The 21059-nt window shown below is 41.3% G+C and overlaps 1 protein-coding gene across 1 annotated transcript in view; it reads right to left on the bottom strand.

Moving 5' to 3' along the window:
• Window positions 1-816: 816 nt before the first annotated feature.
• ilkap (integrin-linked kinase-associated serine/threonine phosphatase) overlaps window positions 817-21059 on the bottom strand; it is a 30180-nt gene continuing 9937 nt past the window's right edge. The window contains exons 9-12 of the mRNA XM_034039768.3: window positions 19997-20121; window positions 5753-5872; window positions 2594-2675; window positions 817-1260 (exon numbers count right to left, since the gene is read on the bottom strand). Coding sequence (XP_033895659.1) covers window positions 1120-1260; window positions 2594-2675; window positions 5753-5872; window positions 19997-20121 — 468 coding nt within the window. The 3' untranslated portion in view covers window positions 817-1119. The remainder of the gene's footprint in view (window positions 1261-2593; window positions 2676-5752; window positions 5873-19996; window positions 20122-21059) is intronic.

The raw sequence follows: 21059 nt of genomic DNA, 5'->3' as shown, positions 1-21059 counted from the left end.
ACAAGACAGCTACTTTATAATAAATGTATATATATTAACTATGAATGAGAAGGTAATAAAGGTGAAAAGTGCAATATGTCCTGAAGAGAATAAAGTGTTCAAAAAGGGAAAGTAATTTTCTTATTTGCTACAATTTGTTAAAGAAGGAAAACAAACCTCCAAGATTTAAAGATCTGTTTGTCCTGTGTTAAGCATTGAGATGTAACTTGCATCTGTTATGGAGTGTGTGCATACAGACACACACTGCCTACTCACTGCTAGCCAGACTCCCCAATCTCTCAATCAGGATCACTGAGACCACTGATTTAGTGAGAGATCAGGTTGTTACAGTCTCCTGGAGCACTCGGCGCCACAGCGCTGCTATCTCAGTGGGGAATCTGCCTGTGCTATCACCCCGAGACACCGCACACCGCTCCCACCTTCCTCTACAGCCAGACAAGGGAGGGGGCTGAGATCACAAGAGCGGATCTCTGAGGTGTACTCTTCATACGCCTGCTAACCACACACTGAGCTGAGATTAAGAGATACATTTTTTACTGCAGAAAAATCCAGGAAAGGTATATTCCTGGTGACAGATCTGTACATAAAGCACCTCAGAAATGGCTTTGCTTGAAAGCAGGTGAGATCAGTGAACTATCCCAACTACTTAAAACTGACTATACTAAGGGGCTTCTTATAGGGTGCAGCTTCAGAAATTTTTGAATGTTAAGAAATAAAAAGCTGACCTGGACAATGACCTAAATTAATTGTACCTGTTAAATCTGGGATGGAACAGTCCAGTGCTGTCTATCTCTGCATTGGAAAGACAAACAAATATTTCAAAAGAATGAAACCCTGGTACTTTATTTTCACTCTTGTAAGAACTGTTATGAGGCTAACAAAAAGAAAGATGCTCTTTTAGTAAAACAAAAACAACTTTAATTCCAAATGGTTCACACTACCAAAGGTCCATCAGCGAGTGCTAGTCTATGGAAGCCAGTGATCTCTCCCAGGCTCAGACGGCCTCTGGTCTCCCAGTCTGAGGGTACACTGGGGGCTTGCGATCCCGAGCAGTCTGTACACCTCATTGAGGAATCGGCACAGAGCAATAAGCCAATGCAATGAGGGGTTCCTGGACCCTCAGTGCTCAATGTTGACCAGAAGAACTGTGACATTGTCGGCACAGCCTCGCCGCACAGCCTCGTTCGCTAAGCGGTTACACGCAGTCTCAAACCGGGTGTCCTGCAGGGTCTTGCCTTCTTTCTGCTCCAACGTCTCCTCCTGCAAACACACATTTACAGATATGTGTAGAGCTGGACTAGTGCCATTGCAAACAGGCCATTAGACTACAGTACTGTGCCTGCTTAAAGTGGTTGTATTTAACAAACTAGTTCCATACATTTTCACCCCCCTGCACATCTATTTATTATACAAAATCTCAAAAGTGCAATTTTGAAAAAAAAAAAAAAAATTGGTATTATCAAACATGCATTTTCACCTTGTATCTGGTGCTACACTAGATTAAAGAAATCTCTGTTTGCAAGCCAGGCTTTTAGACTGTCTTGCACTTCCTGGGTCATTTCACATGGATGGTGAAATTGGCCCCACCCCTTCACTGGCTTTTTTCCTGTCAATAACAAATCAGCTATTTCCCCTATTAACTGACAAGCTTTCAGTCAGTAACATGCTATGACCCAGAAGACACTGCCAAGGTGAAATGACCAAGGAAGTAAAGCAGTAACAGACTTCCTGGAAAGCAAGCCAAGCACACAGAGAACTTAGTGTAGTACTGGCTGTCTGTTTTAAAATGAAAATAAACATTTGGTTAAAATGTGTTTCTTTAAAAACTGCACATGTGAGATTGAAGTAACTAATGGAAATGCTAAATGGGTAAGATTAATGGAATTATTTGTCTGAATCAACATAGAACTTAACTAAAGAAAGGCAAAGACTACAGCTGTGTACCAAACATTAACACTCATGACAGGTCAATGCCATGGCCACCGGCATACAATATTTAGCATGCAGGTTTATATAACCCCCAGCAAACATGAATTCACTACCGCAAATAGTTTCTGACACTGGGGCAGTGGCAGCAGCTTTTATATATATATATTTTACCCAAATTTTGAATACAGTATTATACGGAGTATGAAGCCAGTATCTTGAATAGTTGGGTCTTTCATGATGAAATGGTTTGAGATATGAGCAATTACAGTAATGATGAATCAGTGGAATTGCAAAATCACATTCCCCTCCCCAGGATGCCTAAGGAGTAGCTTCAAATATCATTTTGAACCCCGATACATTTCGATTACTATTTGATGGTGTTTGCAAGCATTCTGTTGCTACGATATTGAGTTCTTCTCATTTTCATCTGTGCTATTTCAACTCTGTCAACCCCACCTATTGTTATGTGTAAATGTGGAGTAGGAGAGGTCTGCAGAGTTGAATGATCACAGTATCACACGGTTTGAGTGGAATGGGGTAGGCTGTTCAGTCCCAGCACATACCATCCTCCAGTGAAGCTCAATATCAGAACCAATCAGAATAATTGAAACCACCACAACACAATGAAAACAAGCTTTTAAAATGACACAACAACCCAGCCTACCTCCAGAATGGGCACCACGAAATTCACAGCTTCCTCCGGAGAGAACACCTTGAAGAGCCCATCACAGGCCAGGAGGAGGAACCTGCCGGGAGCACAGAGGAAATCAGGGTGTGGACTTCATTCACACACACAGGAAACAATTCAATCGGGCCTCTTACAGCAGGTCTTAGCAGAATAAATATGTCAGTAACAGAAATGTAAAATTAGAGCTATCAGTATGATGAAAAAGTTGATCAGTGTGACAAATATTAACACAATAGTATAGAATATGAAGTGTCATGACAATTGTATAAGCAGTTCTCCACATGCATTTAAGAATGTTAATGTGACACACAGCAGGACAGATTTACAGACAGTCTCAATAACTCATGCTAAATGATGTTAATACCAAGTTTCATGACAGTTGGATAAGCCGTTTTCCAAATACAAGGGTAAAGTGTGATCACCGCCACTATATCCCCTTCACAGGGGACAATAAAACTACCAAGTCTTGTTCTACAGTAACCAACCCGACTCCTGCTGGAGCTGCCTGTGAAGTATCCCAGTGCTTTTCTGCTAGACAGCTTTATCACTTTCACTGTGTGACAATATCTCATTAATCATTCTAACACCAGGATCTACCAGCATATTCGCCTACAATGCATGCCTGTTTAGATCTGATGGAGATACAGCTACTTGTGTAAACAATGAAACTTCCCCAGGAAACCCAAACGGGAATACAAAGGCCAGTGATTTACACTGCAAAAGCTAAACTGTGAAATGTAAATAATTTCCCACAATCCTGTTAAGGCCAGCTTACAGACAAGGAGAGCAGTCACTCTTCCAGGGAGCGCCCGCTAGACAGCAAAGATAAGATCCCCTGGGTACCATGCTGTAAACAAGTTGACAGGCAATTTGAAGCTGCTTGGCCGTCTTCCTTTTGGAAGTTTACTGGCAGAGAGAGAGAGACTTTATTTGCATGCCAGTTTGAAAACAGTTGTCTTTCTAACCATTTCCACTACCATAGCAATTGATTCAGCCTAGCCTGATTTCCATGTCTACAGTGGTGTATGAAAGATGCGTTTTCTTACAGGCGCAGCAGTGGGGAGCGGAACTACCCATTATTCTACATGCACTTCTCAAAGAGATTTGTCCTGTTTCTGGTGGTAGACAATGATGTGCATAGCACTAAATATAATCAATGGTGGTTAACACAAATAACATGAACCGAGGGCCCCCGGGACTGAAGCGAGTAAGGACATATCATACAATAGCATTATTTTTGGGGATTACTGGCACAAGTAGAAGTTTTTACATAATGGATATAAATGAATTGGTGAAGATTATTTCGGCTGTTCCTCCCTTCATGAAGCATGGCGGTCGCTCTCTCACTAACTGCAGCAGCAGCAGGAGGTTAATGTCATGGTGACTGTGAGGACAAGTGGTCAAGCAGGCAGGCAGGAATCGCACAGCACATTGCAGAGCTTGCTTCTTCTACCTCACTGAGAACGAGAGCGATTAATCAGCAGGGATGAAACAAGGGTTAAAAAGTGAAGGAAGACTCAACACAGACTTCCGCCCTGCCTGTGCCAATGTAATTACCCAATAGATTACTGGACCCATACCATTACCTTGGTTTTTACTGCAGTCATTTTGTTTTTCCCCAAAATTATGGTTTGTCAGGGCTGATATTGAACATTCTTAAATATATTTTTAAAACACGTCACATGGACATGTAGATGAGGTGGTAGTTAGCAGAGATAGAAGCTCACAGGTGAAGCTGTACCTGTCGTTAGGAGAGGTGGCAGAGTTAGAGATGGAAGCTCACAGGTGAAGCTGTACCTGTTGTTAGGACAGGTGGTAGAGTTAGAGATAGAAGCTCACAGGTGAAGCTGTACCATTACCTTGGTTTTACCTGTCGTTAGGAGAGGTGGTAGAGTTAGCAGAGATAGAAGCTCATAGGGGAAGCTGTACCTGTGGTTAGATGGGGTGGTAGAGTTAGCAGAGATAGAAGCTCATAGGGGAAGCTGTACCTGTGGTTAGGAGGGGTGGTAGAGTTAGCAGAGATAGAAGCTCATACACAGGTGAAGCTGTACCTGTCGTTAAGAGTGGTGGTAGAGTTAGCAGAGATAGAAGCTCATAGGGGAAGCTGTACCTGTCGTTAGGAGAGGTGGTAGAGTTAGCAGAGATAGAAGCTCATAGGTGAAGCTGTACCTGTCGTTAGGAGAGGTGGTAGAGTTAGCAGAGATAGAAGCTCATAGGTGAAGCTGTACCTGTCGTTAGGAGAGGTGGTAGAGTTAGCAGAGATAGAAGCTCATAGGTGAAGCTGTACCTGTCGTTAGGAGTGGTGGTAGAGTTAGCAGAGATAGAAGCTCATAGGGGAAGCTGTACCTGTCGTTAGGAGAGGTGGTAGAGTTAGCAGAGATAGAAGCTCATAGGGGAAGCTGTACCTGTGGTTAGGAGGGGTGGTAGAGTTAGCAGAGATAGAAGCTCATAGGGGAAGCTGTACCTGTGGTTAGGAGGGGTGGTAGAGTTAGCAGAGATAGAAGCTCATACACAGGTGAAGCTGTACCTGTCGTTAGAAGAGGTGGTAGAGTTAGCAGAGATAGGAGCTCATAGGGGAAGCTGTACCTGTGGTTAGGAGGGGTGGTAGAGTTAGCAGAGATAGAAGCTCATAGGGGAAGCTGTACCTGTGGTTAGGAGGGGTGGTAGAGTTAGCAGAGATAGAAGCTCATACACAGGTGAAGCTGTACCTGTCGTTAGAAGAGGTGGTAGAGTTAGCAGAGATAGGAGCTCATAGGGGAAGCTGTACCTGTGGTTAGGAGGGGTGGTAGAGTTAGCAGAGATAGAAGCTCATAGGGGAAGCTGTACCTGTGGTTAGGAGGGGTGGTAGAGTTAGCAGAGATAGAAGCTCATACACAGGTGAAGCTGTACCTGTCGTTAGAAGAGGTGGTAGAGTTAGCAGAGATAGGAGCTCATAGGGGAAGCTGTACCTGTGGTTAGGAGGGGTGGTAGAGTTAGCAGAGATAGAAGCTCATACACAGGTGAAGCTGTACCTGTGGTTAGGAGGGGTGGTAGAGTTAGCAGAGATAGAAGCTCATACACAGGTGAAGCTGAACCTGTCGTTAGGAGAGGTGGTAGTTAGCAGAGATAGAAGCTCATACACAGGTGAAGCTGTACCTGTCGTTAGGAGTGAGCTGGCAGCGGCGCAGGTGGGGGGTGGAGATGACACCGCAACGCTTGTACTGTCCGTCTCCAAGTGAGCGAGACACCTCCAGCAAGCCTAGCACCCGACCGTCCCTGTGAGGAGATAGACAGAGGGAGAAATTCAGGAAAGCATGAGCTAGTAATTGTAGCCAACAAACAAAAACATCCATACATCTTAGCATTTTCAGACATTCATTGACTACATAGTTCTCAGCTGTACAGTTCGGAAAGAAACAAACATGCATTTTCATGTTTAAACATGATAGCCGGTACTACGCTGGGATTAAGGAAGCTCTATGCCTTATTCTTGGATTATCTGTTTGCACTTAAACTTCCTGGGTCTGTTCACCTCAACAGTGTCTTCTCGGTCATAGCATGTTACTTGCTGGGGAAGTCAACAAGTGAAGCTTTTAATTGGTTATTGACAGGATAGAAACCACTGAAGGGGTGGAGACAATTTCACTGTCCAAGTGACATGACCCAGGAAGTGGAAGACAGAGGTTTCTTTGACCAAGTGTAGTCCCTGATAATCATGATTTAAAATGAAAATACCTGTTTGCTATAACATACATTTCTTTAAAAACTGCACATTTGAGACATATTAAATGAATGACTGTGCACAGCCGAGAAATTGTATGGAACTATTTTGTTAGCTACAATAACTATGCTACAGTATATCTATATTCTCCTTTTCTGAATTGGGGGAATGTGTGGACACCTCTAACAGAAGCACAGTGAGCCCATAGCATCATGTCAGAGCACTGGTAAACTGACATACAGCAAAGAAAAAAAAAATAATAATTCTCTCTCTCTCTCTCATTGCACAGGAAGAAACACTTAATATGAAATAAGGCAGAAAAATGTAGACATTAATACTTCTGACTGATTGGTTCATTTTTAGCATCACTGTATACAGCAGTGTAGTTGAGCAGTAGCTAGTAAAATAGAAACGTGTAATAAAGGATTTCTACTCAAACGCTCTTCTGAAACAGGTATTGCATTTACGTTTGTTTTACATGCCCACAATATCCATGTCAGCATCCCATCCCCAGCCTTTTTTTAAATGTTGTAAACATCAAACAAGGAAAGTTATTCTTTTAGAATTACACAACAGTCTAGACATTAAATTGCAGCTATCTGCTCTGTTCATCAATTCAAGATTGTTTTTTTTTTTTTTTTTAAAGAAACAATTGTGCAACTAGAAGTTAAATGGCGCTAGACCTAGAACAGAGGGAAGGAGACACTTCTTCACACTGCGTGGTGAGGGTGTGGAATGGGTCACCTCATCATGTTGTTGAGGCAGAATCACTGGGATCCTTTAAGACCCAACTTGACAAAGTTCTGAGATCAATCAGAAACAGAGTGAGCTTAGATGGGTGATGGCCTCCTCTCATTAGTACATTTTCTGATGTTCTACCCATAATAGAGTACAGTACATCAGTATTACAAGGCATCAATACATGTAATCAATTAGGACAGCAAAATAATGATATTTAGAGCCAAATAAATGTCACAGGTATTAAAGAATTAATAATATACCTTTTCTGACTCTTTAAGCAAGTCATTATTAACTTGTTTCTTCAGTTGCTTAAAAACTAACATAGGTATACGGTTAACACCATTTTACTGTCACTTTGTTTAGTAACCTAATTTATTGCTAACTAGGGTAATTAAATGTTAAAAACGACCTTATTAACATTATTGTTTTAATACATTGTTAATTATTAATACTTTTCTGTAACCCCGTGCCACTAACATAACCAAATCTTTAAACATGACAACATAAACCGAGGACACAAAATGTATGGTAAAGGGGGTTGAGAGACAAAGGGGCTAAGTGGAATAAGAGAAGAACAAAAAAGATATAATGGAGAAAGGAGGAGGGAGGAAAAACAATAGGAGTCAAGATCAAAGATCAGAGAAAAACAAGTCTGCTTAGTGATTTGTGTTCTCCCTGCCCTGTGGATAGACACAGACAGCATGTTTCAGTCTCAGCCTGTCAGTCCTTTACCTTCCACAGGCACTAAACCCAGCTCTGATGTTACTGCCCTGCGGACAGACAGAGAGCCTCAGACTCCAATGCTGTCAGACTCTTAAGTTTCACAAGTGATACTTTCATCACCCCCACACAAAAGAATGTACTTATCAAAACAAAAACACACGGCTAATTGTTTATGTGCACTGACAGGAATCCTACATTTCAAGCTGCAGACATTTAACATCCAATTTAGCTTAATTACGCTGATGCGCTCTGCAAGTGAAAGCTGAAATGTTGAGACGCTATGAAAACAAGGAGCTGGGTGACAGCAGGAAGGCTGGGCGCTGCGGTCGCCTCCCTCCTAATTGTTTGGAATCAGCTCGCTGTCTCCTCTCTAATTATTTCCACAGCTCAGCAGAACGAAGTCTCTGTTAGCGTACTCGTTGTTTGACATTCGGCATGTCAGTTTGAAGCCCTAATGGAGTGCAGACATATCTGTGGTCAGCTGGGGCCACCTCTGCAGAAACACTATCTGTCTGAAGTGACCGCAAACAGGGTAGAGCAGGAGTGACCGGACCAGTCCATGGGGGTTGTGAGCAAAGCAACACCATGGGGAGGAGGAGGAGGACACCCTGCCTTGTAGGAGTGCTGTCACTGCATCATCGGGATAGCAGGGCGATACAAAAGTAGCTGAACAAAAGAGCCTGCATTTGGGGTTCCACTCTGGGTAATGCTAACTCAAGGATAAACAGTGGTGCATTAAGAATGAGCATTCCCACCCTGGGCTTCTAAATTCATATTATTTTCTTCTACAGGAGGGACAGTTGCTTGCCACTGTGGCAACCCATGTCACACTTGCCCTATGTTTAACCTAATCAGATCACAGACAGACTGAAAGACAAGACAGAGGGCTTCGGTGTCGTCAGTCCCACACCTTTACAGGCATAATATTGTGAATTGTTTTGTACCTGTTTTGATATTCATCCCTGTTGTGCCTGTTATGTGGGAAAGACAGACCCCACTACTGTACAGTCTCTTACCTTTAACAGGTACTAGATCCCCCTGGGTTAACCGAGAAAGACCTTGGTGTGCTACTAGACTGTTTAATGTTGAAGCAATCAAAAAAAGAAACTGAATGCCTGGGTATACAGCCAAAAGTGTAGAGTACATATCCAAGTTGGTTATGATGAGGTTATACAATGCACTATTGAGACCACACTTAAGAGTACTGTGTCCCATTCTGGTCACCACAGCACCAAAAGGACATTGTGGCCCTCGATAGAGACCAACAAAGAGCAACAAGACTAATCCCAGGGTTAAAAGAACTAGAACAAATTAGAGAGACTTCAATGAATTAAGTCTTTCAAATCTTAAAAAGAGTTGACAAAGTTAACCCAAACAAATACTTTACGTGCAGCACAGAAATCAGGACCAGAGGGTACAGTTGGTAGTTAAGTGGAGAAAGGACAGAGGGAAGGAGACACTTCTTCACACACAGAGTCGCAAGGGTATGGAATGGGATACCTAGTCATGTTGTTGATACTGAGTCACTTGGATCCTTTAAGACCCAACGTGACAATGTTTTGAGATCAATCAGCTACTAAAGACCAGACAAGCATAGATAGGCCAAATGGCCTCTTCTCGTTCATACATTTTCTTATGTTCAAGTTGAACAGACAGTAAAAAGAAAGCAGGTTGGAGTAATGATGCATTAGCTCTTTGCTATGCCAGGTAGGGAGATTGAGATCTGACTAAAAGTTACAACATGTTTCTGTTTGAGAGAGAGAGAGAGAGAGTGAGTGTGAGCACGGATGGGAAAGGGACAGGCACTCTGTTCATTTAGGTAGATCCGCTATCTGTCCCCCCTGCTCCCGCCACCCTGTCTGCTGCAGGGAGGAATACAAAAACGCTCTGATCATCAAAGGCAGGCGCCGATCCAGACCCATTTGTTCCAATCGCAGATAACTCCATTGAGCCCCGGGATTTTCTTGTTGTGGTCAGATTCAGATCTCAGTACAAGAAAATCTGAATTTAAAAAAAAAAACAGCATTTATCGTTTTTATATTAAAAACCCCACATGAATGGGAAGAGATTTGAGCGATTATTCAGCAGAAATAAGGATAGATATTGCATGCCAGTGAGACCCAGAAAACCATCACAGCACACTGTTCAGCTTAGAGATGGATCTTTGATAACAGGAAGGCCAGTATACAAGGTAAAACATATATTCCACAGGGAACATAGCATTGGCTTTGGTGCTCCTGTGGGTTAGGGATGCAAAATCAGCAGACTTAGTGACCTCACTGTACTACAGCGGCCCCTACTGGCTCTATACATTTTCACCGCCATGCACATCAATTCATTATATAGATCTCAGATCTGCAGTTTTGAACAAAACATATTTTAGCAAAGGTGAAAGGAGAAATTGTCCCTACCCCTTCACTGGTTTGTTTCCTGTCAATAACTAATCAGTCCTGTTGACTGATATGCTTTCAGCTAGGAATATGTTTTACCCTGATAAGGTGAAATCAGTAACAGGCTTGCAGGCCGGCATTGCTTGCAAACAAGGATTACTTTAAGCTATAGTAGTACCAGATATCATGTGTTAAAATGAAGCTACATGTTTACTACAGAATGTGTTTCTTTAAAAAATGCCTATTTGAGACCCATGTAGCTAAAGGATGTGCAAAACAGGTGATGGAATTACTTTGTTAGCCAATTCCCATTGCCGCAGAGATATAATAATGGGGTCTAGGCTCCCAACCCACTCCAGATTGATGTGCAAGGAATGTAAGTGTGCCAAGAAGACAGCAGTATGCCTTTGCTGTGATTTCTGATGGAGAGCTGAGAATGGAGTGTTTATCATTAAAACGGAAGCTGTGTGGTCCAGTGGTTAAAGAAAAGGGATTGTAACCAGGTGGTCCCTGGTTCAAATCCCACCTCAGCCACTGACTCATTGTGTGACCCTGAGCAAGTCACTTAACCTCCTTGTACTCCATCTTTCAGGTGAGACGTAGTTGTAAGTGACTCTGCAGCTGATGCATAGTTCACACACTCTAGTCTCTGTAAGTCGCCTTGGATAAAGGCGTCTGCTAAATAAACAAATAATAATATTAAGATGCAGGGTGGTAGTGCTGGAGAGCTGAGATTGGAGTGTTTATTACTAAGGTGCAGGGTGGTACTGCTGGAGAGCTGAATGGAGTGTTTATCATTAAGGTGCAGGGTGGCAGTGCTGGAGAGCTGAATGGAGTGTTTATCATTAAGGTGCAGGGTGGTACTGCTGGAGAGCTGAATGGAGTGTTTATCATTAAGGTGCAGGGTGGCAGTGCTGGAGAGCTGAATGGAGTGTTTATTATTAAGGTGCAGGGTGGTACTGCTGGAGAGCTGAATGGAGTGTTTATCATTAAGATGCAGGGTGGCAGTGCTGGAGAGCTGAATGGAGTGTTTTCTTGTTTATCATTAAGGTGCAGGGTGGCAGTGCTGGAGAGCTGAATGGAGTGTTTATTATTAAGGTGCAGGGTGGTACTGCTGGAGAGCTGAATGGAGTGTTTATCATTAAGGTGCAGGGTGGTACTGCTGGAGAGCTGAATGGAGTGTTTATCATTAAGATGCAGGGTGGCAGTGCTGGAGAGCTGAATGGAGTGTTTTCTTGTTTATCATTAAGGTGCAGGGTGGCAGTGCTGGAGAGCTGAATGGAGTGTTTATTATTAGGATGCAGGGTGGCAGTGCTGGAGAGCTGAATGGAGTGTTTTCTTGTTTATTATTAAGGTTCAGGGTGATAGTCCTGGAGAGCAGTGAGTGTAGACATCCCTGAATTAAAGTGCCAACAGCAGAAACTCTCCTCCTCATTAAATAAACAGCTCTAAATAAAACAATGATACATTTTTATGTACACACTGCATTTAAACTGACAGCCTAAAGCACTCTAGATGCTCCAGCTATCCACTGATACAGACAAACAAGGATGAAGCATTTACTGAAATCGACTGATCCCAACGTGTTTCCACATATTCCAATCCCTCCTGCATAGGAGAGTGACATTTTTATTGCATGTTCACAATCTCTTCAGGAGGTACACCGAGCTGGGGTTACTAAAACAGACGCAATTTAAAGTTTGTAACGAAAATAATAATTACAAAAAACAGCTTCCAGTATTTGCATTTTCCAAAATCTAAAGAGCAGAGGATGCAACAATACAGTACATAATGACATAAGCGATCTTGTAAGTGAAACGTCAAAATAATCACATTGTGGTCTGCTGAATATGACTATCATATTCTTTTTACAAGACATATGCACATTCCAAACTTTGAGCTGGAAAACAAGTATTTTTCATGTGGATGCAAACTTTTGCTTTTTATACAGCATAGCTTAGGAGTGGGTCTTTATTCAATACTATGTATATATCAATGCTTTAACATAAGCAGTTAGAACCAAGAGGAGGCCATTGGTCCAATCAAGCTCACCTGGTTCCTTGCAGCTGATTGGTCCCAGATATCAGAGAGCTCAAGGATCCCAATGACTGTATCTAAAAAACATGGCTAGGTAGCCCATTCCATCCATTGACCACTGTATAAAAAGTCTCCCCTACCATCTCTCCTAAGTTTGTCTCCGCTCAGTTTCCAAGTGTACTGAGCTCGTCACCCTTAACCCTTCTCTGGTTTGGCCTGAATGGTACAGTTCCCTCACCGTGTCTTTATTACCCCATTCTCTTCGTCAGTACGGCTCATCTTTGCTGGAAAGCCACAATGTCCTTTCTGTAAAGCGTAGACCAGAATTGGAAGCAGTGCTCCAATGCATTATACAACCTCCTCATAACTTCCCCTGACCTAATAATAAGCATTCGATTTGCCTTTTTAATTGCCTCTCCACCCTGTCTGGTAGCTGACAGACAGTGATGAGTTGATTACAATGGTAAGATATTTTTCTTAATCCCCTTTCACACTGGCACTCCTACTCTGGCTATGTTTGTTAATTGAGACACAGCATGAGCCAGACTGCAGTAGGGATGAAGAAACATTTGTTCTAATCAACATTTGGGCCGACTGTTCAATCCAGAGAAGCTTGGATGGAAGTGTCAGTAACAAGCTGCTTCCGGGGCATTGATATTCCGCATTGGGCACTTGCGTCTGTCACCCAGGTCAACCTTGCTTTACCAAAAGCAGTGTGAAATCGTGTAGCTGACTCGCACGTCGCCAGGTCCTGACCCGGGTAGGTTCTGACCCTGGTAGAGCATGACAGTGTGAAAGGCTTTAGTGTGCCGGTTCTGGTTCAGTCCCACCAATATGAATCCTCTGTCTACGAGGCTTCACATGTATTAACATTCAATTCCCCAATTATGAATGCAGTCAAAATAAATCCTGTTTGGTTTTGTGTCAAACTAACTCTTTAAAAATGGAGCCCACAGTGTGTGGCCTCACCGAGCAGGGTACCAGAAGGGTTAAAGCTGATCAGGAAGATAACTACCTTTCCACCACCCACCCCTCTAGAAATCTTGGCAGTACAGCAATGTGCGGGTGTCAGTGCCCCAGGAGACATCTACTACTGTTCTCAAGCATCCTCCATTAGAAAACTTGGAAAAAGTCCATAAAAAAATAATACATTCTATCACTGACAGCTATTATTTTCCAGCGTGTTTGCTGTTAATTGCTCTCCCTGGCACCCCTTCAGCTGAACATAAACTGCTTTTCTTTTCAAAATAAAAAGTAGGTTTATATCCAAGACCTTGAAGGGTTTTGGCAGATTCAGGTGTGCTCTTTTCCCACTCCCTTTACTGCTTTCTCTTCCCATCACACTGTCATATGGACAGATTAATGGTATTCTCTATGGGGACTGTAGAGATCTCGTGGTCTGTTTTAAAGTGTTGGGTAAAGAAGCCTTTGAAGTGTTACAGAACCCCCTGCAGCGCTTACAGGAAACCCATGATTTCACCTTCGCTGTATCCCGTGCTGTCTGCATCGCAGCAATATATTTTTCAATATAATCCCGACTGTTCTGATATTTGTTACACACATCTAGGTACTTCAACTACTTTATTCAACTTGTATTACAGAATGTTCCCCAGGAGACAAGGTTCATACGCCTTTGAAAGAATATATTTCCAGAACTTTTCCAGACCTATTTAACAAAATTCCAGACTACGTTGTATGATTCTTGACAAGTTGTTTTAAATACTCCATTAGCAGGCATACTTGAGTCACGCATCATCATGGGTCAGCAAAATTTCTACAGTAAGTAAATTTTTATTACTCTTGTGCTTCTAGTATTTTTTCTTCTGTAACTGTTGCTTGATTAAAATAAACACAAACAACAATAAATAATGTATTGAACAACGTAGCTTAAAAGTAAAAGTTCCATAAATAAATAAATAAATAAATAAATAAATAAATAAATAGATAGAAACGGAAATTACTGTTTTATGAAACAGAAAACAGTAAATGTTGAAATGGAAAATCACTGGGTCTACAAATGACATTTTGAGAAGCCTTGCCACTTCTTTTGGAGATCAGGATGAGCAAAAGGAAATCTGAAGAAGCTTCCCTTTTTGGCGCATATTAACTTTAATTTGTATTAAAGTACAACCACTTACTAAATCACATGTTTACAAAGAGAAACACACATCACATGTTATTTCATGCATTATTGTTCACTAAAACAATATAAGCCATGTCAAAAATAACCTGTTTTTCATAACCACATTCCGTTATACAACTGACACTATATAGTAATATCCAACAGATGCTTTAAAACACAGTCCCCCGTTTCTACAATAGACCCGCTGTATTGACGTCACAATACAGAGATATTTGTCTTACTCTGCTGCTTTTAAAATTGCTCTTGATAACAAATGATCAATTTCCATACTTTTTCCAAACCCTTTAGCCAAATGGTATATTTTCCATACTTTTTCAACACCTGGAAAAGGGGTTCTCAAAATCCCACACTTTTTCCAGACTTTCAAAACGGTGTACGAACCCTGGGAAAGATTTGCTCTTCTAAACACCGCAGTGTATCCAGATCGTACTCCCTTCTGCAACAATGCTAGATAGAAATGCTGGCGTATTTCGGGAACTGAAAATTAGCGGTGTTGCAGGAGAGATCTAGATACACTTATACAGAGATTTTGTTTTTTTCTGGTGAACGCTCCAGAAAAAATCTTGAGAAATGAATTCCCTAGTTGATTTAAAAATTACAAGAGAGTCTGCAATGTGTTTAAAAAAATATATAACTATGCGATACGGCAACACGGGACACAGCAAAGGTAATGTGTTTCTTGTAACACTGCAGGGTGTCACACTTCAAGAGATATATCCGTATAGCAGACCATCATATTGTTATTGCAACCCCAGAGCCCATCTCTCCACATTTCACTACTTACCTTCATCCACCTCCAGCACAGTTTTTCTGAGCTGAAGATGCAGTGGTTCACAATCATGGTGTTCACTGAATTTGCACCAGGAGAGATTTGACTAGACTAGGCACAGCCTGCGAGTCACAGGTAAGACAGCACGGCCCCACCACACTCTGAGGCTATTTAACGTACAGCTCTGTATGCAGAAACACATTTCTTAATCATTATTGCATTTGTGCCCCGTTAAAATCAAACTAGTTTTATAGTAGACTAAATGTATTTAAAATGTACTACATCAGGCTTCATTGTCTATTTGCTTGCTATCTCTCTCTCTCAGATGCCCCACCCAAAGACTAAGTGAGACAACTGTGTTTTCAACTGTTTTCCTGGCAAGGCGACACCCAACAGAGACGATGTGATCTTGGCAGGAAACTATTTCAGGATAAAAAATGTTCTTGTAACACAGAATTATGCACAGCCTTCATCACCTTTGCTAACCACAGGATTTTCATCACATTTGGGAGTGAAGTCTTGTCCTGCTTTACCTACAGCAGCTGTAACTCAGGGTTAATGTTTAAAAATGCAGCTATTGAAATGTTTCAAGAGGAGCTATGAATATGAACCTGAAGTTACATTCATTAGAAAAGAGTCTTTTGTGAGCAAAAAAAAAATATACCCAAGAGCTTAATGGAAGGAGAATGGCACCTCTGACAGAATGGACAATTAGTATGGGGTATGGACAGATATAAGGCTTGAGACATGGAGGTTACAGTAAATGGCTGTAATGGTATTCGACCTACAGAATCATAGAATACAGTTGTGTACCGAATACAACTCCAGTATTTAATTGTCAGGATGCTTTAGAAATGAGAAATTAATGAGAAAGATTTAGAAGAAAGATCTGACATCCACTGCCTGCCAAGAATGCATCATTATTATTATTATTATTATTTATTTCTTACACATTATTTTTTACATACAATTACCCATTTATACAGTTGGGTTTTTACTGGAGCAATCTAGGTAAAGTACCTTGCTCAAGGGTACAGCAGCTGTGTCTCCCACCTGGGATTGAACCCATGACCCTCCGGTCAAGAGTCCAGAGCCCTAACCACTACTCCACGCTGTTGCCCATATAATTTGAAAGTTAAAGCATTGCAAAAAATCAGAGCTAAACCAAAAACAATTCCAAACCATGGAAACAAATAAATAAATAAATAAATCATTTTATCTAATTGTTTACACTATCTTGGTTTGAAAGTTGGTCTACTTGCCGCAGGATAGAGACGCTTCTAACCTGGCTGTTTTTGTACATGGAAAGGGTTTTTTGGTCAGTTCCATTTCTTTGGGATTTGAACCCAAGCCTCCAGGAGGCACTAATTCCTGCAAAGCTCGGTCATGCTGGACTTCCTCATTTGTTTGGTTTTATTTCATTCAGACTTGCCGTTTTGGGATTCATTTGAATGTTTGACCTTCTAGTGGCTTAAAAATATGAATTGAAGTTCATTCCCTAGTTCACCTCAATCTCTACAAGTATGCAGAGTGCAATGAAGACCCATCTTCATTTACTATACATTTTGTTTCTTCAACAAGCTTATTTTTCGAAATCAACATATATAATGCGTAAGGAGTTACACATTGACAGGTTTATGGTTATGGATTATGGATAGGTTTATGGGTAAGGGAAATAATATCCTGTCTTACATTTAAGGCTGGAGCGATCCATTAATACATTCAAAATTTTAATTAAAAGTTGGATGCTAAGGTTATTTGCAGGAAGGATAAGTTAAAATATTGTTCATCTAGTTTTATAGCATTAATTCCTCTCTGAAATTGTTCTTTGGCCCACAGCCTCTAGTTATACAGCACAAGATCTATAGGATAATAACTGATCCCAAAGCCTTGCTGGTGGCACAGTTTCCTAAAGATAAGAACGTCCCTTGCTGTCTCACAATCACATGCCTGCACATCACAGCATTGTAAAATAATTTCCCTATGGGTTACCAAAGCAAGCGCAATGTGGTAATCACTGTCTGACTAAAACGTTTATCAACTTAAGTCTATAAAACTAATGTTTTACTGATGTTTAACATATTAAAAAAAGATTTGCTGCACTACAGGGAGACACTGCAGAAAGGAACAGCTGGGGACCTTGCAAGTGTCTCAACAAAATAATGACACAGTTTATGGGACGAGGTGGATTCATCCCCCTGCAGAGCTGGATTACTTCACTGGTGGGCCTTCATACAGCCTTCAAATTAGTTACCCCTCCTCCTCCTCCTCCTCCTCCCTGGAAATGGGGACCACCCAAGGAACCCCCACCTCCAGGCAGTGCAGTCGCGCCTGCCCACCCACCACAGCAGAGCACTCTGGGAGTGCCCCTGCGCAGTTCGAGAACTGCACAGTCACACGAATCATTACCTAGGAAACTCCTAAATACACAGGTAGCATTCACATGCCATTACATGCATAACGGCCGTTTTGGATGTACCTTCCTTCTGACTTGCTGTCTTCTCAGTTAACTGTGTTGCTCTGATCAAAATGAGGAAAGTGTCTTTCACACAGAGCAACATAGTAAAGTGTTTTACAAGCGGCGAGCAGCTACCGATAGACCATCTATCCTGCTTGAAAAGGTGGCAGCACATTTTTGGGCCAGAACAAATATATGAGCAGAAAAAAGCAGTTGATGCAAATGTCAGTAAGGGCAAGTTGCATGTGATAAAGCTAACTAAGTTTATGCAAGCTGTTTATTAAACCACCGATGCTTGACTGCACTTGATCTTCTCCCACCCAAATAAACATCTCCGAATTTGCAAAGTATTGGACTTTGCAAATTAGGAGAGGTTTATAAATCGACTGTTCAAATACTACAAAGTCCATTTTACTGCCAGCACCTCCTTGTGCACTATCTTGAAGCATCCGCTTGTAATGCACTCATTGGTAAGTGAAGACATTCCAAGACAAGTTTATTGCTAATAGATTACAGCAATTGAAGTAAATCTATTCAAAAAATCAAATAGGCTACAGTGGGATATTTATTTTTATCCAATCCGGTTACCTTTATATTAAGTGTAATTACTTACTGCAGCTTTAAACTAATCCAATTACCACTGAAGGGATTTCATTACCACAAGCAAACCCTAGAAAGCCTGCCAAGCAGTCACTTAGTAATACAGGTAAAGAACATCCAACAAACTTCCCTAAAGGTGTACGTTTTACCTGCAATGTCTAGACTGTGTGGAACAAATAGTCCCAGAGATACGAGCTATTCAAGTATAAGGAAGGTAGACACAGTAATGTGGTACTAAAACAAAACCAAAAATAATTAAATAGCCCCCTTAACAAAGAGCTCAAATACGCATGACAATGCAAACAGTATTCTGGAACTAAATAATTCCAGTAAATCATACACAATATGTATTGCTATTACTTTGTAAGTCTCACACTTTGCTCTATAAATCATGCACACATTGCTGTAAATGTTTGTATTTTAATGGAAGTATTAAATGAACAACATTGTGTTATTTCTTTTAGATATTACAATGCTGCACTTCCAACACGCCCCTGCATTCCATTTCAAATGGTCACATAAAGGAAAGCAGAGATGCTGAAACGACACAAGATATATAGTAGGAAAAGCAGACAGTTACCATATGTGAGGTCTATGAAGTCATACACATTAGGTAAAACTTTCACTTGGTTAGCTATGTGTCCATTATCAAAATGCAAAACAGGAAACATTTAAAATAGAAGAATAGTCACAAATCCTTTTTTCATTGTGCACTTTATGTGTTTAAACGTTGGAAGCAACCTTGGCCTAATCCGAATGACGTTTTTTGTTTTTTTTAAATCGGTTTTCCATACATAAAGCTGCAACCGAAAAAATCTTTACTGCAGCAAAATTTCTTTGAATATAGCAAAACATAAATCAAATCCTTTCTTTGCTTCAAACCCTATCTACCCAACTTTAGAGGCCTACTCGAATCAGGTTACAGCAAATCAAGGATTTTAAGGTACAAGGGGTATTGGTGCGTGAGTATAGGCAAGCTGCTGAATCTCTTTGAATATGAGACATTTAGCCTGATTAATGACAATGTAAAGACAAATCTTACATAAAGTTTTTTTTTCAGGTGCCACTAAGTAGCAGTAACACACATCTGCATAACCCCAAGTATGCAACAGACCGTAACTGTGAGACCACCCATTTGCTAACTTGCATAGACGTGCAGTTGTTTTGTTACAGAGAGTACTGCAGATTTTTGAAGGTATTTTAGTATGTTAAAATGTAAGCTAGGATCAAGCCATAGTCTGAAGAATTAAAACAGTAACACAGCCACTGCTGTAAATTCAAAATTAGAGCCATCGGTATGATTCAAAAGCTGATGTGCGTGACATACAGCATATCAACAGCATGTACAGAATAGTGTAGAATAAGAACAACAAACTCTTGACAATTTGATAAGCGATTATTCAGATATGAAAAAGTGCAACACACAGGTGGATGGATGCACAGACAGACACCCCCATTCATCCCCAGAATCCGGTATTATCAATAACTTATGTTGAATAATGTTAGAGTTATAGAACATTCTGCAGTGTTTACAAGAAACACATTACTTTACCTTTGCATCCCATGTTATCCACATCGCAACACACTTTGTTTTTCAACATATTACTTTGATATTTCTTTTTAGTCACACATCAAATAGGGAATTACTTTTTTCCACTTCTAGTTGGGAACGTTTGCCAGTAGGAAGACATAACATATAATGCTGTGCTATGGCCATAGATCCGGTTACTTGGGCAGCCCATTTTTTTCCTTCCTGTAACTGATACAAAACATACAGATCTACAAGCTGAACACTTGCACCTCCAGCAGATGGGTTACCTGACAGTGCCCCCTGCCCTCTGTATCCTCATCCTCTCCTCATACTGAGTGGGGTTGTGCTCCTTGCTCAGGGCCAGAGCGCTCATCTTCTTACTGTCCTCCCCAGCGGCCCGACACAGCACTGCCTGCAAACAATCAAACACTTTCACTGGCTCATGGACCCTCAATTCATTATTTTTTTCTTATTTATCATTTAGATCACTTTATGTACAGTCGCCACTGCTTAGAACGGGTGCGTTTGTGTTAACGTGATTCACCCGCAGTAAGCGATGGACGGTATAAACTCCCACACAATAACCTGACATTCAAAATGTCCCCCAATCACCAGTACAGTAAACAAAACAAACAAGCGTGTATGCAAGTGCAGAAATGCACAGTACAGGTAGGCTACATTACTGCAAATTGTTTCCAGCGAAGAACTCTGTTATACGCATCTGGACAATCATTTTTTGAAAATATTAACGGCAAACTCTCAGCGTTTTCTAAAAAATCCCAATTCAGCTCTGTATCCGGATGCTGCTCCACAGCAAGCCGCAGCGTTACAAGCGCAGCATGCACGCTTACATCATCGGTGTCTTGCTGTTGCAGTCAGTGCTGTTTTTTCAAACTGTAAACCCGACAGGGATTAAATAGCCATGGCACAGTACAGGAGTAATTGCTCAGTAACAAAGTGCAAACAGCTGATTGATCGATCTGTCAAGATTTTACTACAGTAAACTGCTGCCTTTTGTATTGAAATCTATGTGAATGGCAAGGTAACGAGGTGAAAACAGTTGATTTGCGGATTAGTAAGAGCGATTACTACAGTATAAAGCAGTGCGTTGATCCAAACAGATCCAAACAGCTGTTTGCCCGAAATATATGGTGTGCTTAACATGTTATAAACGATGCCTTTGTTATTCAAATCAATGGGAATGGCAAACGGCAAATGCTATTTGCCTGATATAAACGGCTGCCTGAAATAACCCTGTACAGTGCAAGTGGTAGATACTGTATTTAAATATCTGTGCAGGTTAGCACGCAACACAGCAACTGTGAGACTTCCTGCCTGCCCGCCTGAGGT

The sequence above is a fragment of the Acipenser ruthenus genome, chromosome 17, assembly GCF_902713425.1.
Source record: "Acipenser ruthenus chromosome 17, fAciRut3.2 maternal haplotype, whole genome shotgun sequence".
Classification (NCBI taxonomy): Eukaryota; Metazoa; Chordata; class Actinopteri; order Acipenseriformes; family Acipenseridae; genus Acipenser; species Acipenser ruthenus.
The sequence above is the reverse complement of the archived record's forward strand: the minus strand, read 5'-3'. Positions and strand labels throughout refer to the sequence as shown.